The 27,911-nt window shown below is 36.9% G+C and overlaps 1 protein-coding gene across 5 annotated transcripts in view; it reads left to right on the forward strand.

Moving 5' to 3' along the window:
- Positions 1-27,911, forward strand: part of sema3fb (sema domain, immunoglobulin domain (Ig), short basic domain, secreted, (semaphorin) 3Fb) — a 71,946-nt gene that overhangs the window by 41,210 nt on the left and 2,825 nt on the right. For 2 of the 5 annotated variants that reach the window (XM_016521990.1, XM_016521991.1), the window contains 15 exons: positions 698-760; positions 2,849-2,968; positions 5,731-5,820; positions 9,872-9,965; positions 14,072-14,191; positions 14,696-14,835; positions 18,290-18,404; positions 21,125-21,194; positions 21,388-21,532; positions 21,765-21,987; positions 23,895-23,983; positions 24,723-24,764; positions 25,316-25,473; positions 26,278-26,357; positions 26,870-27,003. In XM_016521990.1, coding sequence (XP_016377476.1) covers positions 698-760; positions 2,849-2,968; positions 5,731-5,820; positions 9,872-9,965; positions 14,072-14,191; positions 14,696-14,835; positions 18,290-18,404; positions 21,125-21,194; positions 21,388-21,532; positions 21,765-21,987; positions 23,895-23,983; positions 24,723-24,764; positions 25,316-25,473; positions 26,278-26,357; positions 26,870-27,003 — 1,683 coding nt within the window. The remainder of the gene's footprint in view (positions 1-697; positions 761-2,848; positions 2,969-5,730; positions 5,821-9,871; positions 9,966-14,071; positions 14,192-14,695; positions 14,836-18,289; positions 18,405-21,124; positions 21,195-21,387; positions 21,533-21,764; positions 21,988-23,894; positions 23,984-24,722; positions 24,765-25,315; positions 25,474-26,277; positions 26,358-26,869; positions 27,004-27,911) is intronic. The other 3 variants (XM_016521992.1, XM_016521993.1, XM_016521994.1) reach the window with 3 other exon arrangements.

Below are 27,911 nucleotides of genomic sequence, written 5' to 3' on the forward strand. Positions count from 1 at the left end.
GTCAGCTTTGACGAAACTCCTCTCAGCTAGCACGTCTTTTCAAAGTGAAAGTAGCCTTGTCACCTGACCTGAATACAGCGCGCTGATTCGCTAAAATGGACTTATCGGCTTCTGTTCAAAAACAACAAGGGCGCTTGTCGGCTTCTGCATTAAAACTCGCAATGAACTCGCAATGCCTTGAAAGTGGACAAAACCGGCTTTTTTGACAAAACGTGTTTAGGGTTCAGATCGCACTATATGTGGAGAATAATGCATGGCAATCTTTTTTTTGCATTTTTTTTAAAGTGGCGTTTATCGGTTTTTGCAAATAAACTCTTCATATATTACTGTTTTTGCTTTTTATTTTTAATTTAAAGAAAGATGTTCACTCTGTTTTGGGTTCAGTTCCTGGACAAGCACAAGCCATAACCTAAATCACAGTAGGCTCCAAGGGTCATTCCTCTATCACTGTTACTTTTACTGATTAGCTCACAGCAATGCAGGAAACTGACTATTAAATTCTATAAAACTAAAGCCTGGATATGTGGGGAACCCTAGGGCCTTATAAAAATTCAGGGTGAACATTCCCTGGCTAGTTCAGCTCATTACAGTGAAAGGTTGTTGAGTTAAAGGGGATCGTTTCTGAGATAGTGTGTCATTGTTTTGACAAATGGGATTGACCTTTCTCTCTCTTTCTCTCTCATACGCTCTCTTTCAGATACACTGGCCAGTTTCCCCGCAGAGGAAGACGGAGTGTGTTTTAAGTGGCAAAGACACAAACGTGAGTGCCGTCTTTGCTTCTACTCCGCTCACATACTCTGATCTGGAAGGCCATGAAAACCTGAGAACAGCATTCCTGAAAATCGCTCAGCGCATCAAATTAGAGAAGTGGAGCTAAATGTTATCTGATTCCTCCAAGAATTATTTCAGACAGTGTTATAACAATATACACAACCCATTTTTCAGTTTACAGTTGGTTAACATTTGCTCGCGAGATATCTTTGTTTAGACATCTCAACTCATCTCGATAACTCCAGCCAGCACTCACTTATGAAACACTACAGTACATCTATGTGACATCTGTATGTGGTTTGGATTTTAAGCTGTAAATGTCATTACAAATACACAGCATATATAAAGTTGTTTGGTCAGGGACAGGTCAACAGCCCTCAAGCTCAACAAAAAATATATGCTGATATAAATGAAGTGAAAGTGAGATATGCAGGTTTAGGAGTAGTGCTGAGGTCAAATATATGTGTTACAAACCTCAACCTTCCTGGTCAGAAACCACACACAAAAACATATGCATATTCAGAGAAGAAAAACAGATGCGAGATCCAGTGTGAGACGAACTCGAACCAGTCAAATGCCTAGATTTGTGAACATATGAAATTGGACATGCGGTTTAGTGGTCTGGTAAAGAAACTGTGCATCACCTGATTATCTGCACATCTGTGGGGTGCTGCATTTCATTTGGGGTGTTTTGTTGTGCTCTGGTATGGTACATAGTGTCAGTTTGGTTGTGGGATGTGATGGGTTTTAACCACAGTTCATGAATTATTAATAATGTTGAATGCACTTGCTGTGAAATGAATCCTCATGTAGGTTTTTATGGGTACATTTCTGATTTGACTCTATTGAACGTAAAGTTGCTGAAATAAATGCCAGTACAGAGTTTAAAAACCTAGGAAATAATTGGATGCTTATTTTCCTGTGATTTCCTATTAAAACAGGAAGTTATACATTTTTAAATAGGTGATAGTCTTTCATTTTCATTACAGCTATACAAAAGCATGATTAGCTGCCTATTGATACTCTATGAATGCATGTTTGTTGATGATATCCAAAATTTCGGGGCAAGATACTGATACTTATATTCAGCAAGGATGCATTAAAATGATCAAAAGTTACAATAAATAAATTTATAATGTTACAAACAATTTCTATTTCAAATAAATGCTGTTCTTTCACACTTTTCTGTTCATCAAAGAAATCCTGAGAAAAATGTTTCACAATTTCCACAAAAATATTAAGCAGCACGACTGTTTTCAACAATGATAATAAGAAGAAATGTTTCTTGAGCAGCAAATCAGCTGAGCAGCATATTAGAATGATTTCTGAAGGATCATGTGACATGCAGAGTAATGGCTGCTAATTACATAGCATTTTAATATGTAAAATAAAATAAAATAAAATAGGAAAGTGTATTTTTTTTTATTGTAATAATATTTCACAATATTTTACTGTAGTTTTGACCAAATAAATGTAGCCTTGGTGAGCATAAGAGACTTCTTACAAAAACTTTTTTTAAAATCTTACCAACCCCAAATTTTGAAAGGCTCTGTGTATCAAAACAAAATTAATAGAGCAACTGTGTCATAGTGAGTATTACCATAAACTATCATTGCTCAGTCTTCTACAGCCACTTTCTCTTTGGGGTCAACTACAGTGAAAGTGGAGCAACAAAGATTAAGTTTGAAATGCTGACATGTTTATAGCTAGCTACCCGTATAGCTGATTGCATTGGTCAAACATTAGCATCTGTGTTTGCATACTAGCAAAGTATGTTTCTGGCATTGTTACAGTTCTTGTTTTTGGACAAACAGCCTCTGTATACTGCCATCAAAGTTTTGGTCCGTTTTCCCAGAAGTGTAGAACTAATTTTCAAATATTTACATCTGCCTAAAGTAAATTTTTTTAGCGTTAAGTGGAAGCATGTAGCATGTAATGCTAACACAACATAAAATCCAACCGACTGGAGCTAAAAGCCACAATTTCACAGCTTTTTTATATCTGGTCTAATAGCTCTTTTGTTCAGTCTGTCACATACATGTGTGAAAATAATTACCGTGATTGTTTCCTCTCTCAGGGCGAGTGTGGTAATTTCATCCGTCTGATCGAGCCATGGAACAGGACACACTTGTACGTGTGCGGGACAGGCGCCTACAACCCAGTGTGCACTTATGTCAACAGAGGACGCAAACCTATGGTAAGAGTGGGGTAGCAGGGCATGAGAGGTGTGTCTTAAACATAGCGGGTACACCTGGATACCTGTGAGGCACAGGTGTTCTTACTGTATTTATAGATATTTCTTTTCCAGATTTCTCAACAAATCCATTACCGACTCTTACAGTTCATCAAGTGTGATTTCTCATTCACCATCCCCCTGTGTCACCTCCTCCACCGTTAAAAACCCTCCAGGTGTTGGTTGGCGTTCTCCCTCACAGCTGCCTTCCCCAGCACGCTATAACTCTCTCTCCTGTTTAGTCTTACTCTTTAATTGAAGAGCTTGAGTTTCTTCACTCTAGCCAGGCTAGACCACTGTGGACCCTCTTTACCTTTTTAGGACCCTTGCTTGTGCAGCTAGCACTTTCGTCTCTCTAAATACAACACTTGTTATCTAATGACGGCCCAGGGACGTTTAAAGTGGAATAAATAGAAGTCGGAAGTTGGGAATCCAACTTTTTTTTTTTTTTTTTTACACGCACACGCTTATAAAATCACACCTAATCTAATGCTACTATTATTTTACCAGGTTATGAATTTCTTAATGGGATAGTTCACCCAGAAATTTAAATGTCATTTGTCTGTCATTGTTAATGCAACTTTGTCATTCAAAACCTTTAGCTAACTACAGCTAAAACCAAAACCATAAACCATTTTCAGGTAAAACCATTTTCGTAACTTGAAGTAAAATAAATGATAACGGAAATAAAATGAAATATATATATTAAAAAAAAAACTTCATCTTATTTTGTTTTGGCTAGTTGCCAAGGCAGCATTTTCAAAATGCAACAAAATGCTAAAAATTTAACTAATTAATTTAAAGTAAAAATAGAAAATATATGTAAAAAATATTATGCTTAATAATACTTATTTATATACTTAAAATATTTGATATAATACAGTATTTATATTAATATAATAATACTAGTAATAATGGTGATTATATTATATTATATTATATTATATTATATTATTAATAACATGGTGAGGGGGTGGGGGGAAAGACCAGCATTAAATGCCGTCGTATGGAAAGTCATATGGGTTTAGAATAACACGAGAGTGAGTAAATAATTACAGAATTATTCCTATATTTTCCTAGTTTCAAGTCTGAGATCTGTATTATGTAGGGTGTTATGCTATGGGAGCTCCCATTATAGCGTCTCAGTATGGTGCTGGTGGTCTGTAGCTCACCATAATAATGAATTTCCTCAACATTTCCCAGGACTGGCACAAATCCTTTCTGTGCCCTCCCCGTGTAAATGTTTCTATAAGAGCTGAGAGGTGATATCATACCCCTTAACACCCAGCTCTTTCTAGACAGGAAACCTGGGTCACAGACTGCGTCCACAAAGTCCTCCAGTCAGGCAAACATCTCAAAGTCTGTCCCAATGAGCACGACACACATCACGTCTTACACATACAGACGCACATTAATCCAAAGACATCCAGATGTGGACGACTTCAGCAGGTCTTTTGCGTGCTAGCCCAGTCTTTTCATTCAGACTCTACCCAAGACAGTATGTTGAAAGAAACACCTGTGGCCGCAGCAGACGTGCTGACTCTCAATGTTGATTTTTTGGGGGTTTTCCGAGAGCCGGCTGTGCAACTCATCATGGTCAAACCATCCGACAGCATCTGCTACGATAAGCATCTGCACGAACACATGACACCACAATCCCAGATGAGTTTTGCTTTACACTTCAAGATATCTGTAGAGCCTGATATCTTTCACACACTAACTCTGCAACCTAGTGAGCAATTTGATGACCATGCTTAAAAAACAGTGCAGTAAACCAGGTCTGTTTTGCCGGTTTTAGAGGGGTTTTAGAGACTGGGAGACCAGCTAGACCAACTTAAACCACCTTAGGCTGGTTTATGTTGCAGGAGTCAACTTCCCCTACTACCAAAGTAACATCCTTACTGAAGTGATAATGAACACAAACAATACAGTAAGCAAAGCATAAAATTAAGAAAAATCCACAAATACTGTGTAAAATAGTTCATTTATAATAAAAGTATATTATAATAAAAGTATTAAATATAAACGTAAACGATAGAATGGTGGAATACAAGGAGACAAATCTAAGCAATTGTCATATTAATAAAATGTATAAATATTACTCATTTATATTTGTATTTTATATATAAATTTTTTAAATATTTATTAATATTATTTTATATACTGTACTAATTTAATTGTGTATGTAAAATAATACAATTTAACATACAAAAAGTATGTTAAAATTAAATATAAACAGTATTAAATAGATGTAAAAGTATTAAATATTTCACATAAATGTGAAAATGATAAAAACAAGCTAAAAATTGGTGAGAAATGATTGCACACACATGTGAAATGAGGTGTATGTGTGAAAGAAAAAAAATTAATGTGTATCATATAAAATGTTTTTGTGTGTGTTTATGTATGTATTTTTTCATCATGCATTAAGCTCTGTGCAGTGCATGCTGGGATTTCTTTTACTGTGATGGATACTTGCAGTGATGCCTTTAATTTTTCTCTTTTTTTTTTTTAGCTCATTAGGTTTTGGAACAGAGCTGCTGTTTCACTTGCAAAAGCATTCATAGATACACACACATACACGTACATGTAATAATTATTGTTTTCTCTGAGTGTTAAAGGTCACCCAAGTGCCTAGCTGAACTTGTCCTCTTATTTTTTGAAAGGGGCAACTGTGCTTGGTAAGTGAGTAACATCATGGATCATGTGACTATGTTCTGTTTTAGACCGCCATGCATCTCCAGATGCCCCAGACCAGAGGAAGAACTAGTCGTGCAGCTGAACCTGAAACAGTGTTTGATGAGACTGGACTACAGGTGGGACACGGATCTGGACGTCTGCAGTGAGCCTGTTGGCTCTCCTTGCGTCTAAAGATGCATAACCTGCATGCTCTTCGTTCCTCTGTGTCTTTCTTGCTCCACCTCATCTGTGGCTGATGTCTGGATGTTTTTTGTTAACTCTTTGTCTTGTCTTTCTAACATGTTTTATTTAAAAGCTTTGTTCTGTGTCTCACATCTTGTTTTTTGTGCGTTGAAGTCTTCACTTTCTTTTAGTTTTAATGTCTTCATAGTTAACCTCTGTTGGCTGATCTATTTTTAAGTTCTGTTCTTCTGTAATGTCTTAGCTTGTTGAATGTTTCTCTCTTTGTAGTTCAACCCGCAAAACTACCTTCTGAGCTTAGTTAATTGTTAATTTGCAAGATTTTGCAATGGAACATTACATACTCCGAAAAAGTGTTTTTTTTCTGGTACTATTGCAGTTTCTTTATAAATAACTAACTTGCAATACGTAACTGTCTTGGTTTTATTTTGATCACCCACCTCAACGTTCATGCCCTCAAAGGAGTGAATGCTAAACTTTCAGGCAGTTGATCCAGAGCAAACACAAGTCGGCTCTACCAAACACAAAGAAGCAGAGGAAATAATAGACCTACACAGCTAAACATTACTCAAATACTTCAGCCGTCCTACATTTCACATCACAGGAAGAAGCGCTTAACCTTCTCATGACCTCAGCTCCTTCCAAGTACAATACTGTAGGTTTAAGCATCAGAGTAAAGACTTAAGTCTTACACTACACTTTTGTTGACTAAACGATCTAACCGCACTACCACTGCAGAAATGGGCCTTTTTTAAGTTAAAATGTGAGAATATGGTTTATTAGCATCATTTAAACCCAGTTTAAGTGTGTTTTATTGTTCGATTTCAGCTCATGGGGCACCAATTCTAAAATGTATTACTAGTTCAAATTACAATATAGATTTATTTACTTTTTATTTAAATTGTTTTATATATTTACATTTACATTTATTCATTTAGCAGATGCTTTTATCCAAAGCAACTTACAATTGAGCAATACAACAAGAGATTCATAAAGAGGCAAATAAAAAAGTGCTCATAATACAAAGTTTCAGGCATTGTTCAGATTAGTACAAGCTAGACGGGGGGGATTAAGAAAAGAGAAAGCAAAGTTTTGTTGTTTTTTTTTATTCAGTTTTAGGATGACGTCGAATGGTGATGATGGAGATGAGTTTTCAGCTGTCGCTTGAAAATTGTCAGGGATTCAGCATTCCAGATGGTGATGAGAAGACCATTCCACCAGCCAGAAACTTGTTTTTTAAGGATTTTGTGCCTCTCTGTGATGGTACCACAAGGTGTTGCTCACTTATAGATCTCAGACTTCTGGAGGTGATGTAGATTCTTAAGAGTGAGTGGAAGTAGTGCTGTGCCTGTGGCTGTTCTATATGCAAGCATCAATGTCTTGAACTTGATGCGAGCTGTAACCGGTAGCCAGTGCAGGGAGATGAAAAGGGGTGTGATGTGGGCCCTTTTGGGCTTGTTGAAGACCAGTCGTGCCGCTGCATTCGGAATCATTTGTAGAGGTTTGTGTATGATGGAAGTTCAGCCAAAAGAGCATTGCAGTAGTCCAGCATAGAAATGACAAGGGCCTGAACAAGAAGTTGTGCAGCATTCTCCGTTAGGAAGGACCTGAACTTTCTGATGTTGTACAATGCAAACCTGCAAGATGGAGCAGTTTTTGCAATGTGGTCTTTGAAAGTCAGCTGGTCATCAAAGATTACACCAAGATTTCTGACCGAACATGATGGGGTAATTGTTGATGAACCTAGCTGGATGGTGAAATCATGCTGTAGAGTTGGAGGGGCAGGGTAGGAAGATCGTTCCACCAGCCAGGAATGGTGAACGAGAATGTTCTGGAAAGTGATTTTGAGCCTCTCTGTGATGGTACCACGAGGCGTCGCTCACTAGTGGATCTCAGACTTCTGGAGGGGATGTAGATTCGTAGTAGGGAGTGGAAGTAGGTGGGTGCTGAGCCTGTGGCTGTTCTATATGCAAGCATCAATGTCTTGAACTTGATTCGAGCCGCAACCGGTAGCCAGTGCAAGGAGATAAAGAGAGGTGTAACATGGGCTCTTTTGGGCTCATTGAAGTCCTGTCGTGCCGCTGCATTCTGAGTCATTTGTAGAGGTTTGATTGTGCTTGATGGAAGTCCAGCCAGAAGAGCATTGCAGTAGTCCAGCCTAGAAATGACAAGGGCCTGGACAAGAAGTTGTGCAGCATGCTCCGTTAGAAAGGGCCTGATCTTTCTGATGTTGTGCAATGCAAACCTGCAAGATCGAGCGGTCTTTGCAATGTGGTCTTTGAAGGTCAGCTGGTCATCGAAGATTACACCAAGATTTCTGACCGAAGTTGATGGGGTAATTGTAGAAGAACCTAGCTGGATGGTGAAATCATGCTGTAGAGTTGGAGTGGCAGGGGTAGCAAGAAGCTCAGTCTTTGCCAGGTTGAGCTGGAGGTGATGTTCTTTCATCCATGCCGAGATGTCCGCCAGGCAGCCTGAGATCCGTGCAGCTATTGTTGGATCATCTGGTTGAAATGAAAGAGCTGTGTGTCATCAGCATAGCAATGGTAGGAGAAACCATGTGCCTGTATGATGGGTCCCAGTGATATAGTGTAAATAGTGAAAAGGAGGGGTCTAAGAACTGATCCCTGAGGTACCCCAGTGACTAGTTGATGTGCTTTGGATAGCTCCCCTCCCCAGGCCACCATGAAAGACCTACCTGCAAGACAGGATTCAACCCAGCGAAGTGGAATCCCTGTGATGCCCAGTGATGAGAGGGTGGACAAGAGGATCTGATGATTCACAGTGTCAAAAGCGGCAGATAGATCCAGCAGGATAAGAACTGATGGTTTGAAATCAGCTTTCAAAATCTGCTTCAGTGACTGACAGTAGTGCAGTCTCAGTTGAATGGCCACTCCCGAAACCTGACTGGTTAGCATCCAGTTGGTTATTAGAAATATAAATAACCCAAAAATATATATATATTTTTATATTAGGAAATCAATTTATTAAATAAAAATAAATAAATAAAAATGTGAGTTGTAAAAAAGGAAACAAATCTAATCAATTCCCTTATTAATGAAAATGATTCATACAAATTAATATTTATTCATTTAGATTTATTTAATACTTTCATTTTTATATGTATAAATACAACAACATAGTGGGGGGAAGAAAAATCATCAGAGAAACAAGTACAACAAAATTTGGCATGAATTCATGGCAAGCCCAAACTTGAAAACTTAGATAATTCTCACAAAATGAGCAGTTTTTGTAGCACACTATAATTTCCATCCAATGCCCCATATCAACTGTGTCAAACAGAAGAATATACGGTGTCTGTTGCAAATTTTACGTTTCTAATTTAAGGCAACCCTGCAGGAACTGCCAGTGTCAGTGTTGATTTTAATAACGGGTGAAAGGGAATCTGTTAATGCTGGACAACTGAATATTGTTCCGCTCTCCTTTAAATGAATGTTGATAGATAAGATTAGAAATGTCCTGCACTCCTCCATCTCCTCCTGTGACTGTAAAGGAAAATTTGGGGTTAGAAAGCTATGGATCTGGCTCATGGTGAGTTTTCGGGGCATGTCAGCACACGCTCGAGGCAGTTCCTAAATCGCACATTCAAATACCTGTCAGTCAGTGTTTCTACATCATGCCTGAGGGATTCTGGGATGGGCCGGTGTCAGTAAGCCATTCCGCCACGCTCACGATGCAGGATTAGACAGGTGTTAGCAGGCTACTAGTACTAGAGCAGAAAAGTTTGAATAGTGAAACTTTCTATCTGCACATTGTATTCAGAGATCTGTCTTTGAGATGATTTAATTTTGCACTATTGCTTTTCTCTTTCCACCTGTGCATCATAGTCTTTGCCGTCACACGCCTAACCTAACTAAATCCGTGTCATGTTTTATAGGGATTTGAGGACATATGCAAAAGCATTTCTACAGAATTATTGACTGTAAGACAGAGGGGGCTAATCTTTGCTTTCAATTTCCCTTTCAGGAATACATCTTCCATCTGGAGCCTGGCAAGGAGGATTCTGGGAAGGGAAAGTGCCCATATGATCCCAAACTGAACAGCGTCTCTGCATTGATTAGTAAGTCCTTTCAGCGATTCCATTCAAAGCTGTGAAAACATATTGCATACAGCCATATTGTGCAGTCTTTTACTACTAAAAAAACAGCAATTTGTATCCTTATGAGCATTCTCTTTAGTGTCTACTCAAAGCAACTCAACATTTTTTAGAAGACTTATTGCACAGCTATTGCCCAAAAAAGCGACTGGCTTTTCCTGCACGCCTTAGAAACAATTTTCTCATGAGATGGTAAATTTCTTGACTTAGTGACAATTAAATTGAATTAAATGGAGAAAGTGCCCGATCCCAAACTGAACAGCGTCTCTGCATTGATTAGTAAGTCCTTTCAGCGATTCCATTCAAAACTGTGAAAACATATTGCATACAGCCATATTGTGCAGTCTTTTACTACTAAAAAAACAGCAATTTTTATCCTTATGAGCATTCTCTTTAGTATCTACTCAAAGCAACTCAACATTTTTTAGAAGACTTATTGCACAGCTATTGCCCAAAAAAGCGACTGGCTTTTCCTGCACGCCTTAGAAACAATTTTCTCATGAGATGGTAAATTTCTTGACTTAGTGACAATTAAATTGAATTAAATGGAGAAATCACTGCATTATTGGTTGTGTGTATTGGAAAAGTCCAAACCATGATTTCGGAGTAACTCGTAATGGAGAACTCAGACGGCAGTAAAAGCCTTTTATATAGAAACATGCGAATCAACCAAGCGCACAACCAGCGAGTTTTCTAACAAGCCTTCTAATGATGCTTCTCACTGCGAGTCGTCATGCACTAGCAAACCCGACGGTTTATAGATCATTGGTAACGGGTCGTTTCAGAATAGTGTTTGAGGCAAAAAAATCTTTTTAAATTTAGAGAGGTTAACTATGTTCCATTTTAACAGAGAAACTGTCAACTCTGCCAAAATAAAAGCTTGATGGTTTAACACTTGAAAATGAAAAAAATTCAGACAGCCATAAATATTAATATTTTAGTTTTACAGCTGTACTGTAAAATGAAATTCTTAAAGTTAAATTTTTATTAAATATTTTACAGTATTAAAATAGCAATATTTACTATTTTATTAACATTTAATGATAATAATGATTATCATTATTATTATTATTATTAGTCATTCTTTTTTTCCCAATTCATTCTTTTTTCCCAAAAAAATTATGCAGCCCTAGATAGGAACACATGCAAGTTTATGAATGTAGGTTCTGCTGGCTACATAAGCTTGATTTTGCTCATCATTGCAAGTATGTGTTGCATTCTTAGATTTGCAGAAGTGCATAAGTGCAAACAGTCTTATTCTTTAAAACGTGTTTAGCTAGCAACCTGAAAAATAACACGTTAGCAAAACATTTGCATCTGTGTATTTGTATGTCAAAGAATGTTACCTCTAGACAATTTTAAAACCATACACTCTAAAAACGGCTGGGTTAAAAACAACCCAATTTGGGTTATTTTGGCAACCCAGCGCTGGGTCAAAAAGGGACGAACCCAGCGCTGGGTTGTTTTAACCCAACAAGTTAGGTTATTATGTTTGACCCAGCATGCTGGGTTGCTTTTTTATGGTTTAAAATTACTACACTGCTAGGCTAAAATGAACCCAAATCGAGCTAGACATTAAACCTACAAATCTTGTTCATTTTAAAATCACTTTTACACACACAGAATGACTATCAAAAGGTAAATATTTATTTAAAACAAGAGAAAACAGTCAAAAGTAACATGCATGTAAGAAGAAATGCAGAAAAGTATGGCATTAACAGCTACAGAGTTTATAAATTAAGCGTTGAACATTCGTTGAATATAACTTTTAAAGGGGTCATATGACGCGATTTAAATTTTTCCTTTCTCTTTGGAGTGTTACAAGCTCTTGGTTGTAAATAAACCACAACATTAACACTGATATTATAACATTTATGTAAAAGAATGTGAGCATGTGAATGAATGACAGTGTAAACTCCATTTCTACTGAACAACAACACAGAAGAAGCATTTAACATTTTGTTTTTTACAAACTTAGTTTGTTTCATAGTCCATGAATACAGATCAGGCATCGCTGCCAATGTTCATGATCTCTTTAGCATAATTGATGTAGTCATGAAGAAGCCCCATCAGCACAGCAAGAAACATTTATTTTCTAAAAAATAACTCACATCAGTCTCAAAAGAATGATGCTCTCCTATGTCTCTGGCTTTCAACATCTACAAAAACAACAAACATTCTTTTACTCTTAGTAAAAAAATAAAATTGATAACATGATGGAATTATGAACTTTACTTGCCTTAACCGTCTTTCCCTCTCTTCTGAAGAAGCGGAGAAAATCACCTTCTTACACAAGCAGGCTTCTGTGTCATTAACTCCCGGCGCGGACACAATGAAGACACAAAGCTCAACATGTCTGAAATTTAACATGCAAATTTTTCAATATAAGCTCTTTTCAGAATATTTCTGCCTTGATGAAATCTCAAGATACTACCGGACTCAAACAATGAATGATGACTTTACATTTTTAATCTTTACTTACCATAAACCGTCTTTCACTCGCACTCGCTTCCATCTGAAGATGCTGAGAAAATGGCGGCTTCTCGCACTGGTGTCGTCGAGATACGTCCGATGTTAACGTGACGTGCGTGCTCTCTCTCACGTCCGCGTTCCCAACCCAGTTATTGATCAAGACCAATTTTCAACCCAAAATTGGGTTAAAACAACCCAACGTCCTTACCCAGCGGTCTCAACCCAGCATTTGGGTTGAAAAAACAACCCAGCGTTTTTTAGTGTACGTTTGTTAGGATTTATAAATCTACTGTATTTTGTGAGTAATTTGTTGTAAATCTGTTGTAGCTTTTTTCCTGACTAAACAATCCCCAAACTAGCACGTCATCAGCCGAGTCCAAAGAACAACACAAAGCCCCAATTTAGCAGGGCTTACACAGCATGTAATTCAGCAAAACCCTTGACTAGGAAAACAACCGGCTAAACCATCTAATCAGCACAGCTTAGCAAAGCCCACAACTAGCAAAACCACTTAGCTAAGCCAGTAAAACAATTTATCACAGTCTTACACTAAGTGCGACATTAAAAGCCACAAACAAACATGACAAGGAAGCTTTTGCAAACAATTTGGCATGCTATTCGTCGAAAGAACACTTTAGTGCTTGCCTGTCTGGTTGTATTTAACTACCACCTCATATATTAGAGTTGTTTGGTTGAATTTACAAGGCGTTCTGACAGGTTGGCACCTAGACTTCCCCTAAGAATCAACAGTTTTGATATGCCATCTGAAAAACCGCCACTGGGCAGAGCAAATAGACTGTCAACAAACTCATTCTACATCCAGCATGTTACCTCTACAAACCCCTCCGATTGAACTCGTATCGCCCGCTGTACACAGAAGCAAGTGTGGGCAAAAACGGGCAGGCCCTGTGTTCTGGATTCCTCCGAGAGGGAATTAATCATGAGAGCTGCTCATGACAGCGCTCCGCCTAGCCGTGGCCTCTGCCAACTACACGCTGAGACACCTGCTCAAATGGCCTGCAACTGGGTTCTGCACACTCACACACACACATACACACACACTTGACCTCCACACTACTTAACAAGGAACAAATTCCTCCAGAGGCAATAATAACTCCTCACATGCACATGCATAATGACCAGCGCATATGAGACCCAGTGGGCATCAATCTTGTGCAGTGTGTAATGTAAGTTGGCAGTTGCCACCAAGCCAAGCTTTATATCGTTGTGCAGTGTTAGTGTCAAATTCTTAACATATACATAATTAACGTATTATTGTTGAAAATAATAATAATAAGAATTTTTAATCAAAGAATTATTAATCAAATTTTAAAATATATATATATATATACTTACGAAAAAATCATTCTCTCGACTGATCGTCTCTGTAATTTCACTGTAAGTTGAGCATTTGATCAGTTAAATGTTCTTTTTCTGTGCCTTGATGGATCTCCTGGCAATAATCCATCATCATGGGTGTGGCTGATGTTTCATTATGAAAAATAAAAGCTTATAAATCAAATGTTTATTTCTTTCACATTCACAGATACTTACATTCTGACTTTCTCTTTGTATCTTTCTGTTTTTGTTACTCTTAGATGGAGAACTGTATGCAGGGGTGTATATTGATTTCATGGGAACAGACTCTGCTATTTTCCGAACTTTGGGGAAAAATGCAGTCATGCGCACTGACCAATACAACTCAAGATGGCTAAATGGTAAATAAGTGGATATGAATGCATTTCATTTCATTTCATTTCATTTCATTTCATTTTTAGGTTTAATTTAATTAAATTTTTATGTTTAATTTAATAAAATTTTAGTTTTAATTGAATTGAATTTTTATTTTATTTTAACTTAATTTAATATAAATTTAATTTAATTTTTTGTTTAGTTTAGTTTAGGTTTTAGTATATGGGTTTGGGTGTTTATATATTTATATTATTTTATATATTGTAACCTAGAGTTCAGGTAAATTAGGTGACACTTTTCCATTCATCTAATGATCAAAAAGATGGGCAATTTATCTCAATTCAGTTCTGTGCATATGGATATGTTCAGTTTTTTTTTTCTCTATTTTTAATTTTCCATTTTCACCTTTATGCAGATCACTTAAATAGTCCTAATTATTTCAGGTAATTTCTCAGGCTGGTAGATTTTTAATTGTACAAAATGAAAAATTACATTTGCGTTTTCTCTCCCTCTTTCCCTTTTTTTCTTAGACCCCTCATTTGTCCGTGTGCACCTCATCCCTGACAGCAACGAAAAAAACGATGACAAACTCTACTTTTTCTTCCGTGAGAAGTCTTCTGAGATGGGCCAGAGCCCCAAATCACAGTCACGCATCGGCCGAATCTGCCTGGTGAGCTAAAATCTCTGACCTAAAATATAAATATGAGCCAAATTTTGAGACATTCCGTACCGTTCAGCATTTCTGAAAGAGATTCCGGCTACAGCCGAGAGCGAGCGAGCCTTAGTTTGTGGATACTTGACTGTGCCATTACTGTTTGCTTGCCGCTGACGTGCCGAAATCCACACATATTTGACCTCCCTGCTTACAATACGTCTCTCTATCCATGTGACCCCTGAACCTGTGACCTTTTGACCTGTCAGGTCAGCCGTTCTGCGTATGACAGAGTTTCTTCACCAGAGCATGCAATGGAAAAGATGGCTTATTCACTAGCACCACAGCGATTTGTCCCGAGCGTGGAGCTTAACCACAAGTTCGTAATGAAAATAGCGCCAGACCACAACTGCAAATTGAGCAGGGCAATGAAAACAAACATGGAACGGCAGGCTTGAGCCACAGGGGTAAACTCAGGGGTTTGTGGTGCATCTTCTTGGGCCTAATGTAATGCTTGTGGGTGTGTTTGTGTTTAGCTGTACTTGGAGGGATACATTCTGAAAAGTTCCTTACAAACGTCGTTAAACCATACAAAACCCACATAAATGGATCAAAATTTTTTTAATTTTTAAGCTAAAATGCAGCATGTATAGAGTTTGGATAATGGCTAGTTTATGTTTTAAAGATGTTTTCAAATTTGTTTTACAATGTCAAGTTTCAAAATGGGCAAAAAAGCATCATAATTAGTTCATGTGACTGTAAATGAGCTACATAATAAATAATTTGAAGCCTTATAATAGTCATTTTAACTCAATATCTTGGCTAGGATTAAGGTAATTGTAAATAGATTAATAAAACAACCATAGTCGATGGCAGGAACCACCATTCAAAAGTTTGGAGTCAATAATATTTTTTCAGAAAAATACAGTAAAAAAAGTAATATTGTCCAATGTTATTGCAATGTAAAGTAATTGGTTTCTATTTAAATATATTTTCAAATGTAATTTATTCATGTGATGGCAAAGCTGAATTTTCAGCAGCCAGTATCAGTATTGAATATTGTGATGCTTAATATTTTTGTGAAAGCCATGATACATTTTTCAGGGTGTCTTTGATGAATAGAAAGTCAAAACAGAAATTATTTGAAATACACATTTTTCTTAACATAATTTTTTACTGTTGCTTTTGATGGATTCAGTGCATTCTTACAGAATAAAAAAGTATTTTGAATGTTAGAATATATACAGTGCAAACGTTTTGTGTGTCTTCATGAATGGGTTTGTGCTTGTGTATTTTTTGTAACATGCATGTGTTTATTGAGCTGTTTCATATGTGGAACCACATGGTGGTATATGACATTGCATGTGTGTTTGTGTGGGTGGCTGGGTTTTTGTGTTTATCCGCTTTCTGTTTTGTGTTTACGGGTGTGTTTATATGAGTGCGTGGTCTCTGTCGTGCAGCCCCCCCAGGTCTTTGTTTATGAGTCGGGGTCATGTGGTGACCTATCACGCAAACACACCCCTGTGCTCAGGACTTTATGGATCACCCTCCGGAGAACCAGCCATTCTGCATCTCACATCTGAACCCATCTGGTCACCATCCACCCTCTCTCACAAAGATCTTTAGCTTCTATTAATAACAATGAGTCATGCGATCAAAGATGAAACACGCAGAGAGAGCCTGGGGTATGATCATTCATATCATGTATACAGTTTGTCGTATATAACTCATTTAGCTGCATCCGTTAAAGAGGTAGTTCACCCAAAAGTGGAAATTTCTTCATTTACTCATGTCATTCCCCAAAAAGTATGACTTGCTTTCTTCTGGGGAGCACAAAGGGTGATTTTGAATTAATGTCAGTGAGGACTGGGAATGTCAAGCTCCAAAATGGTATAAAGCATTAAACAAATTGTGGATTTTCCTTTATTCTTCGATTATATTCCAAGTCTGTTGAAGTCATACAAAATGTAAGCTGTTGATGAAAATGAAAATATTAGTCCTAGCTCTACTTTGCATGGTCTTGAGAGAAGTAGCGAATCCAGTTTATGATTTAATTGTTCTTTTGATCTTTTCTGTGAATTAGTTGATCCCACAAAACCAGTCTGAATGATTCGTTCACAAATAGGACTGATTCACAAAACATTCTTAAGAATAAAATTCTTCCTGACTGCTTTTTTCTTATTATTTTGTAATTTAAGAATGAAATTAAGAATATGTTCTATTCCCAAAAACATTTCTTAAAGACAAAACTTACGAATATGAATGCCTGAAAAAAAGTTGCTCTTAAAAATCATTGTAAAAACCCCCGAAAGTTATGTTAACCTCCAACTTGTCTTAAAGGGATAGTTTACCCAAAAATGAAAATTCTGCCATCATTTACTCACCCTCAGGTTATTCCAAACCTGTATGAGTTTATTTTTTCTGTTGAACACATAAGAAGACATTTTGAAGAATATAGGTAACCAAACAGTTGATGGTCCCCATTGACTTCCATAGTATGGAAAAAATACTATGGAAGTCAATGGGGACAATCATCTTTTTTTTCTTCTTCTTTTTCTTCTTTTTTTGTTCAACAGAAGAAATAAACTTATACAGGGTTAAAACAACTTTAAGGGTGAGTAAATGATAAAAGCATTTTCATTTTTGGGTGAACTACTGTATCCCTTTACAGGTAAATCCACAAAAATAAGATGTCTAATGAAGTTATTGATTCCCATCAAGCCTGTTGCAACAAAAACAGTTTGCACTCTTATTATGGATATTATGTAATGTGCTAGAAACCAAAAAGTTATTTTAAAATGTTTTTTTATTTTATTTTTTATTTTTTCACATCTTTGACAAGACCCAGCATACAATCTGAAAGTTTGGAAAAGTTTTTTTCAAGAGTTGTACTTATTAGAAACAGTCTTGTACAAACTTCTTAGAATGTATCTTAAGAAATGTCTTAACGTCTTTCTTACAATTTTTGTGAATCTGGTCTCTGACACATCTATTTTACAGACTACTTTGATGCTTTTATGGTGTTTTTATGTCCTTTTTGAAGCTTAAAAGCTCCAGTCCCCATTTACTGTATTACAGTTGTATGGGAAAATATATGTGTTCCACGGAAGTAAGTAAGCGAAGCTGGTTTGGAACAACAAGATGAGGAATAAGTAATTACAGCTTTTTTATTTTGGGGTGAAACTTCCCTTCATACCTCCAAACGAGTATGTTGTGATTGAAGTCAGATGATAAATCAGGATTCCTCAACCACCTCTCCCTGAAATTTGGCTGGCCATCAGACCAGATGGGTGTGTTTTGTGAATCAGACGAGACACTATTTGCAATCTTGTCTTCTCACAGCTAACTTTTCCTGACTGTTTGTTCCTCTCTCTCCCGCTGCGGAGGGGCTTGCCATGAATTAAATGCAGCTATTCCACCTCTCTTTGATTTCGACTCAAACCGATGGCTCTCAACGTGTGTGTGTTTACAGAACGATGACGGCGGTCACTGCTGCTTGGTCAACAAGTGGAGCACCTTCCTGAAAGCCCGTCTTATCTGCTCGGTCCCAGGAGCTGATGGAATTGAAACGCATTTCGACGAGCTCAGTAAGTCTCCATTTCTGTCTCACTCTGTTCATCTCCAACAGATAAAGTCGTCAGTTGAAAGGCCCCATCTCGGCTCTTAAAGTGGTTTGCTTTGGCCGGAGGCCAGTCAAGGATCGCTTTAGCTGTGTGTGAACGAGAAAGATCCTCTCTGGGTTAGTCAGGTTTCAGTGGCCCTGTCCAATGTCGCCCACACCCTACTACAAAACCACATGCAAACCCTCCATCCACCCACAACATCCTGGATCCCCTAACGGGGGCCTCCAGGTCTGCATTTACACCGGGCCAGGTGACGTACCTCGCCCTCCCTGCCATATGGCACAAGATCCCCGCCCCCGATCCCCGCTGAGATGGATAATAGCTTATTCTAAGCCGTGTTACAGAAATCCACCCTCTTTTTCTGAACAAAAGGCTCTTTTGAGAAGGCTGAAGGTGTGGGAGATGTGCCATGAGCTGTGGAGAGACTTGAAGGGAGTTCGGATGACGTCCAGAGAGAAGGCCATGCCCTGTGGACGGATCAGGTGGACTGACAGGAATGCCGGGTCCACTAAGGGTCTCTCTCGCACTTACAGTCATTTCCAGACTAATTGGCCCCAGTGATGTAGGGAAACGGTGGACTATGATCATGCTGGAATTTATTGCTGTTGCTCATATTAAAAGAGCAGTTTTGGGCTCCCGAGCACAGTCGCTCAACACTTATAAACATGTTTGGCTCTTTATTAGTGGGGAGGATGTTTACACAGGCTTATGGCGAGGTGAGGATATAGGTGTGTGTGTGTTAAAGGAGGGATATCCAGGCATTTTTAATAAGGCAATAAAGCTGTAGTTCATCGTGAGTTGTGGCGGTCTAGTAATGAACAGGATTAAGCTTTTATTATAATACAGATGGAGTTTAACGACACTGTGTCATAGTAGTAGTCAGAATGATCATAATTACACATTTATATTATTTGGAAATTAGATCTCTTATATATACACCACTATTTCAAAGTTTGGGGTCAATAAGAAGTATTTTATTTGATAGAATGATACAGTAAAAACTAATTATTGTGAAATATTATTGCAATTAAAAAGAACTGTTTTCTATTTTAATATATTTTAAAATGTAATGTATTCCTGAGATGCGAAGCTGAATTTTCAGCATCATTATTCCAGTCTTCAGTGTCACATGATCCTTCAGAAATTATTCTAATATCATTTGCTGCTCAACCGTTGTGCTGCTTATATATGTACATACAGTATGTGTGAAATTATAAATATCTTTACTGTCACTTTTGATCAATTTAATGCATCCTTGCTGATTAAAAAATAAAAAATAGTAGTTTACTTTCTGAATACATGTTTCTGCTCGTATTATGCCTGATTCGTGAGTACATAATTGATTTTCTCTATAAGGTCACATGGGTGGGGAAAAATAATTTTGACCATTAATATCATAGCATGCGTTTTAGCAATCTAATGAATTCTTGATGCATAACAAATCAAATACCATCCTATATTATTTTCTATTGTAGATTGTTGCATTTTGAAGTAGGTCACATAAGTTGTTTATAAATGCTGTTTTATGTTTTAAATGAAATTTTCTGCCTTTTCTGTTCAGTATTATTGAGAATAATTGTGTAGATTTTAACATAGATTCTATGCATCTGCTATGTGACTGTCTCTGGCTTTGCATTTACGGGAGTTCGAACAGTTGGAAGATGTTAAGAATTTGGCAAATTCGTCCCAAATGGACAAATGTTTGTTAAAAAAAAAAAAAAGGCTGTAAAGATGTCATTTTAAAAGTATGTGTTCATCCTTGTTGAAGATCCTTAGATATACACCATTAACTGCAGTTCTCCTGTTGTGAAGGAGAAAAGGAGAGGAAATTTGCCTCAGGTTGCCAAATGCATTGGCACAGGCAAAAGAGAGTCCTTAAAGTGTTATTAGTTGAACGCATAAGAAAAATAAGGGGATGGGACTTATTGCAGACTGAATTTGAACCTGCATCTCCGACATGAACTCCTCAGTGTATCTGGAACATGTGCATTAACTATTCTACAACTGCCTTTTTTCATTCATAAGATCATGAGTTTCTAGCACTGTGAATGAGTTATGAATGAATTTTCAGTTGTCTTATAAGCCCATGTCTTTGATCCATATACACATGATGCTTCACCTGCACTATACATACAGCTTATACTCAGATATAATGGTTGGCAGGATGTGTGTGTACAATACGAACCCTATGCTTTGCTATCCTCATCCTTAATATCCTATGAGTTCTCCCTGAGGAGCACTTCAGCGGTCCTTAAACACACTCACTTATTCCCTTACACGCACAAACACTCATATGCACACATAAGTGTTTATGCAAGCCAGCTCAGCAAGTTTCATAATAGTGATGACATGCAATGTCTTTTCTCTGAAAACTGGCTGTCTCTTTCACATTATTTACTGTCCAGTTTACTCTCTTATTTACCCAACTGCTATCTCTATTTTTAAAATGTTAAAAGCAATTTGTGTGTTTTGTAGATTGCAGTGTTGCTATTGTTAAAAAAAAGGACAAATTGACTATAAATTCTCATTACTTCAGAGATGGTGAGTGAAATGCAGTGAGAAACTCAGTCACAGAAAGTTGGTCCCAAGATTCATTAAATGCGCTTGATTTATGCACTGCAAATATTAGCAAAGTGTTCTCCAGCTTTGTCACTGCAATGCTCCTCTGTGTTTGTGTCTTTTAGGGGATGTGTACATACAGCCCACGCAGGACACTAAAAATCCCGTCATCTATGGGGTCTTCTCTGTGTCTGGGTGAGTTTGAATATACTAGACAAGGTCTTCCTCCGTCTGGAAGCTGTAGTAAACACTGGAAGGGCTTGTTTAGCTTGGGCAGTTGTCCACTGCATTTGCATCTGCTTTTTTCCATGTACACTTTTAAACAATTTATGTATTAATAGTTCTATATATGAGCTTTATAACAAAAACTGTCATATTTTCCCCCCAGCTCTGTATTTAAAGGCTCAGCGGTCTGCGTCTACTCCATGGCGGACATTCGGATGGTGTTCAATGGACCTTTTGCCCACAAAGAAGGTCCCAATTATCAGTGGGTGGCCTACACTGGAAAAATCCCCTACCCTCGTCCAGGAACAGTGAGTTTCACCCTCTTATGAACCAGACTACCAATAATTAGACAAATTATTGGCATACTGATATAGAAATATTAATCTAAACCCACTGATGAAGGTTAAAAAAAACAAGCTTGAACTTTACCAAGCTATAAACCAAGCTGAAAGTACAAATTATAAGTGGGGTTTAGCCTTTAGATCTACCCATTTAGAATCTCATTGGCTAAGGTTGGTCCCCTTTACCCATTTTTGCTAGTGTCCTGGTGGAACTTTTACCCCTAACATGAAGTCCACGAAAGACTACCCGGATGAGGTCATCAACTTCATGCGGAACCATCCCACCATGTACAACACTGTGTATCCGGTGCACAAGCGCCCCCTGGTGGTCAGGACCAACGTGGACTATGAGTTCACCACTATCACTGTGGACCAGGTGACTGCAGCCGATGGCAACTATGAGGTGCTCTTCCTGGGTACAGGTTAGTTTGGAAAATAGCCTGATTTTTACATATTTAAGTTTTTTTCATATCAACTTATGTCATATGCAATAAAATATGCAGATTTTTTTAAATTACATTATTTTCAGTTTGTTATTTCAGTTTAGTTGAATTTATAAAAATATATGGTTATATTTATTGTTAGTTTTAATTTTAGCTTTAGTAATTTTAGGGCTACCAGAGTTAAGGCGATAACTAGTATAATTTAAAAATGTTTAACAGCATTAAATTTCTCCATACGATAAAGTGTTGCTGCTATCTAATGCCTTTTTTTTGTACTAAAATGAAAAACAGGCCCCACTTTACATTAGGTGGCCTTAACTACTATGTACTTACATTTAAATGAATCAACATTAAATTTCTCCATACGATAAAGTGTTGCTGCTATCTAATGCCTTTTTTTGTACTAAAATGAAAAACAGGCCCCACTTTACATTAGGTGGCCTTAACTACTATGTACTTACATTTAAATGAATCATTTGATACAATGCAATTATTGTGTTTACATACATGTTTTTACATTGTACTTGTATTTAAAAAATACCTGCTTGTAATTACATCTGTAATTAATTTCTGTAATTATATTTATATTTATAGTTTCAATGTTGAACCATCCATTGCACCTTAACCCACCCTTAAACCTACCCATACCACCAAACCTGTCACTAACCTTACCTGTATCCCACCTCAATAGCAGCAAAAGTGTTTTGCAATACAATATGAACAATACGTACATTGTACTTATTTTATTATGTATTGACATAGTAGTTATGGCCACCTAATATACAGTGGGACCGAAAAACATTTTTTGTTATTTTTCATTATGAATGTAACACTGGTATAGCACTGTATGCATTTTTAGTTTTTAGTTTTTTTTTTAGGTACGGTAACTGTCATCTTACCTTTTCTTTAAACCTTTGTCAAGACACTGAAACTGCTGCAGGATAAAGGGAAATAAAAAAGTCAGTGTCATTCCTTCTCAGTGTACTGTACATTTATCAGAGGAGGTGAAAGCGTCTGACTCTACTTAGATGGATTTTAAACACACACAAAAAATGGTTTTGTGTTTCCATCTTTCTGTTCTTGATATAAAAGCTGTGAATGCAGCACCTTAAAGCTGCAGGGTCACTTATAAGAATCCATCAACCTACAACAGCTGATCTGCCTAACTCTCATCTCCTTTTCAAAGTTTCTTTTTTTTACCTTTAAAGAATCAGAATGACATAATTCTTTGGTCTCGCCGTGCTGTAGGTTATCTCTTTATGTCTGCTTTTCTTGCTTTGAGAGTCTGAGAGTCTAATGGGCTTTTAAATCAACTCTGCGCGGCCCATTGCACCTACAAGCACTCACAGGAACGTCCCTGGCTTTCAGCTGCCGTCGCTCGCCTGCATTCAAAGCTCAGGTTAGATGTATTGCTCCGGTTGCAATAAATCTCCGGTGACGTGCACGGAGGAATGCAATGGCACGCTTAAATCAAACAAGCATTTCGCTAGGACACAGCCACTGAAATACCTCAGCTTTGCAGTAGAGACGGAGCCTGACAGGGTACAGCCGAGCTGAAAGATGAGTATGCCGTGAAAAGCAGTGAAAACAAAAGACAAAAGAGGGATTTTTAAAGGAAGGGATGGTGTGTGGAAAATGTGAAGGGTCTACACGGTAGATGGGACGGAAAGAAAGAGTACCTCTAAGTGTTTCTGTACTCAGTGAAAGATTATAATCATGATTTTATCAGGGCATAAGATGCAAAGACAAAAAGCTTGGAAAATGGAATAGATACAAAGTTGTCAGAGGAATATCATGGAGCTTTGAATGTTTTGGGACTTGTTGTAAGATGGAAGTGCACTTAGAAAGAGGCAGTTTAATCTGACTGTCTTTCTTTTGGCCTACAGACAGAGGTACAGTGCAGAAGGTGATTGTCCTGCCCAGAGATGACCTGCAGACAGAGGAACTGGTGCTAGAGGAAGTGGAGGTCTTTAAGGTGAGATCTGCGCCCTGGATCTCCTGTTGTACACTAACTTATTAATATTACACAGCTCTTTGGAATACTTGATCCTGATTGATCGCTTCAGCTCATCAAGGCTGCATTTATTTGATAAAAAATACAGTAAAAACAGCAATATTGTTAAATATTATTACAATTTACAATAGCCGTTTTCTATTTTAATACATTTTAAAATGTCATTTATTCTTGTGATGGTAAAGCTGAATTTTCACCATCGTTATTTCAGTCTTCAGTGTCACATGATCCTTCAGAAATCATTCTAATATGCTGATTTGCTGCTCAAGACACATTTTTTATTATTATTATCATCAATGTTGAAAACAGTTGTGCTGTTTAATATTTTTGTGGAAAATGTCATTTTCATTAATAGAAAATAGAAAGTTCAAAAGAATATTTGTAAATGTCTTTACTGTGTCACATGATCCTTCAGAAATCATTCTAATATGCTGATTTGTTGCTCAAGACACATTTTTTATTATTATTATCAATGTTGAAAACAGTTGTGCTGTTTAATATTTTTGTGGAAAATGTCATTTTCATTAATAGAAAATAGAAAGTTCAAAAGAATATTTGTAAATGTCTTTACTGTTACTTTAAATAAATTCAATGCATCTTTGCTAAATTAAAGTAATAATTTCTTTCAAAACAAATCTTACTGACACCAAACTGTTTAATTAAGTCATGCACAATAAAGATTTATATATTTCACTCTCAGGTCCCTACTCCTATCACAACTATGAAGATTTCTTCAAAACGGGTAAGAATTTGCTGTACACTAAACCTGAAAATATGGTTCACAAACATTGATGTTTTCTGTAAAATACTGGAGGAATACCCAAACCCATGAAGAGGACAGCAATAGACCCACTTAAGCTAGACGTGCAGCTGCTATCCGTCTGTAATCTATAAGCCGCTTTCATATGGGGATAACAATTTTACAGATGCATGGAGATAAAATGTTAAATTTCATTTGTGTTTTATTATTTCATCATGATTGGGATTGTTGGCAGATGTGGCATGACATCATTACTAGGCTGTAATTTAAACCCTAGTCCTCCCAGAAAAGCTGATTTAAAACAGCTGATCCTAAAAACAGAAATGTCAAGTGTCTAAATGCTGGAGGAAAAAAGCTCCATTATCATAACAGGCCTCAATTTGCAGTTCAAAACCTACACAGGCCTGCACAGTCACGTGTGGTTTTCTTCTTTCCAAAGAGATTTGAAAATAGAAAATGATGTACCTTGACGTTTTAGGATCAAATTATATATCTAAAGGCAGAAAAAAAGACTGTCACTCATTTTGTTGCAGCAACAACTATATGTGGCATCTCCGGTTGGGGTGACTCATTTGGCCCTGCACAGGTGTGACGTCTATGGCGAGGCCTGTGCAGACTGCTGTTTGGCCCGGGACCCTTATTGTGCCTGGGACGGCAAGTCCTGCTCTCGGTACTCGGCCTCACAGAAGAGGTAAATATGCCAAAGCGCTTCAAACCGAATGACATTTACACACAGTGTCAGTCAGCATCTTTACATACACCACATTTAGGTATGTACAGTAACATAGTGAGAACATTTGGTTTTAAAATGCCATGTCAGAACAATAGCCTAGTAGTTAGTCCATTAGACACAGATTGTTCTCCGTAATTTCTCAATAACCTGGCCCATTTCTTTCTTTGGCTCTTTTTATGAACATTGATAGGAAATAATGAAATACACATTAATAAGATCCGAAACCTCACTAAACCAAAATAATTCCAAAACTCTTACGCATCAAAGATCATATTCCAGTCATGTGCGTTCATGAGGATTCGATCCTCATTTACAGTCACAGCCTCCTAATTTCTGGAAATTTTGTTCATTAGATGTTGCAACTGAAGATGTTTTGCTTTCATGCAGTCAGATGCATTAGTCATATTGGGCAATTTCAGGGGGAGCTACAGTTTTCATTTAAAAGCGTATGCTCATTTATCCCAAAGTGTTTGAGACAAACAGGTGTCCGTATGGATCTTATTTAGTGAAGGGCGAGTATTCTTCTTGTGAAACAGGATGGGACTTTCCCTAAAATTGCAGAAAGATGAAATCCCAGAGAGACTGATTGATCTTTTCTTTCTCCACTGAACTTTACGCTTGTTCATCCTGCCAGCGTCATATCTTTAGTGTGTTGAAACTGAGAATTTGAATAATCTAATCAGATGAGCTGTCAATTAAAATTTTCCTTAAGACATATATGTGTAGTCAGTTAGTCAATAAATTTCTTATTTTGTCATATTGGCTTCCTTTCAGACGCAGTCGGCGACAGGATGTGAAATACGGGAATCCCATACGGCAGTGCAGAGGATACAATTCCAACAGTAAGTTACTAGTCTGACTTTACTACAATTAATATTTCGAAATATATAAATTTATTATCAATAAATACATTTAGTTCTGCCTGTTTTTTATTCTAATATAAATGTGTCTGTCTAATGCATATTTTGTATGCACAACTAATTCACTGATAAATCATTCAAATCACAGCTAATAGTTGTTTTCGTGGCATGACACATTTATCAGCACCATCAGTTCATGAATTCAGTTTTATTCATTTTCATTTATTTTGTGAAATTTGTTTATATAAATTAAGCGTATATGGAAAATACAGTTGTGCTTTCTTTATACAACCATAATGACCTGTTAACAGAAAACCTCATTCTGCTCTGATCTGAACTGTTGTAGTGTTGCGTTTATTTACATTACTGTAGTTCGACTGACACGACTCTCACATTCTACTGGCTCTGCTCTAATAGTTCATGGCCAGCTCTCGTTCTCGCTCCAATGCTGTGCTGATGTCAATGAGAAATGACATGTTGTTGTTGTTGTCCAGCCAATAAGAACACTCTAGAGACGGTGCAGTACGGGGTGGAGGGCAGCAGCACGTTTTTGGAGTGCCAGGCCAGATCGCCCCATGCCGCTATCAAATGGCACCTCCACCGAGACAACAGCGACAGGAGGAGAGAGGTGAGGACACACAATGACATATATATGCAAAGCAAATGGTATAGATTCAGTGTCATCCTTTTTAAACATACTGGATGCCAATAATATGAAAGATGATAGTATGAAAAAGATCATGTGAAAAAGTGGATTTTATTTTTTAATTTAAAAAATGAACTGTAAAAATTATATAATTAAAAATGTATATTTATTTTCAAATATTTGTGTATTTTACGTATAGTATAATTACCAAGGTATTACATTTATAGTATAATATAATTACATAGAACCTTGCTAAAAATATATAAAAAATGTAAAAAAAAATATTATACATATATAAAAACAGTTATAATTTACATGTAATTATACTCTCTCTCTGCACATATATACATAATGTATAGTATAAATGTAATAACAATTTAATTATAATTTAAATACCATTTTACAATTTTAAATAAATATAATTGTACATATATATAATCATTATATAATTTTGTTGCTATTTATATATAGTGTAATTATAGTATATAGTAAAAATGAAATGTAGTCATTTAATATTTATAATTCTATATTTCAATTTATAATTGATATATTTTACAAATATGTTTGTAATATAATATAGTGTAATTACATTAAAAAATATATATATATATACACACACTGAGCAAAATTATAAACTTCGTAAATTTTGTAAATTTCCTACTGTAAATATATTAAAACTTAATTTTTGATTAGTAATATGCATTGCTAAGAACTTCATTTGGACAACTTTAAAGGCGATTTTCTCTCTCTTTAGATTTTTTTGCACCCTCAGATTCCAGATTTTAAAATTGTTGTATCTCGGCCAAATATTGTCCTATCATAACAAACCATACATCAATGGAAAGCTATTTATTCAGCTTCTTTCAGATGATGCATAAATCTCAATTTCA

This window comes from Sinocyclocheilus rhinocerous, unplaced genomic scaffold (genome assembly GCF_001515625.1).
Source record: "Sinocyclocheilus rhinocerous isolate Xijiao unplaced genomic scaffold, SAMN03320098_v1.1 scaffold899, whole genome shotgun sequence".
Taxonomy (NCBI): domain Eukaryota; kingdom Metazoa; phylum Chordata; class Actinopteri; order Cypriniformes; family Cyprinidae; genus Sinocyclocheilus; species Sinocyclocheilus rhinocerous.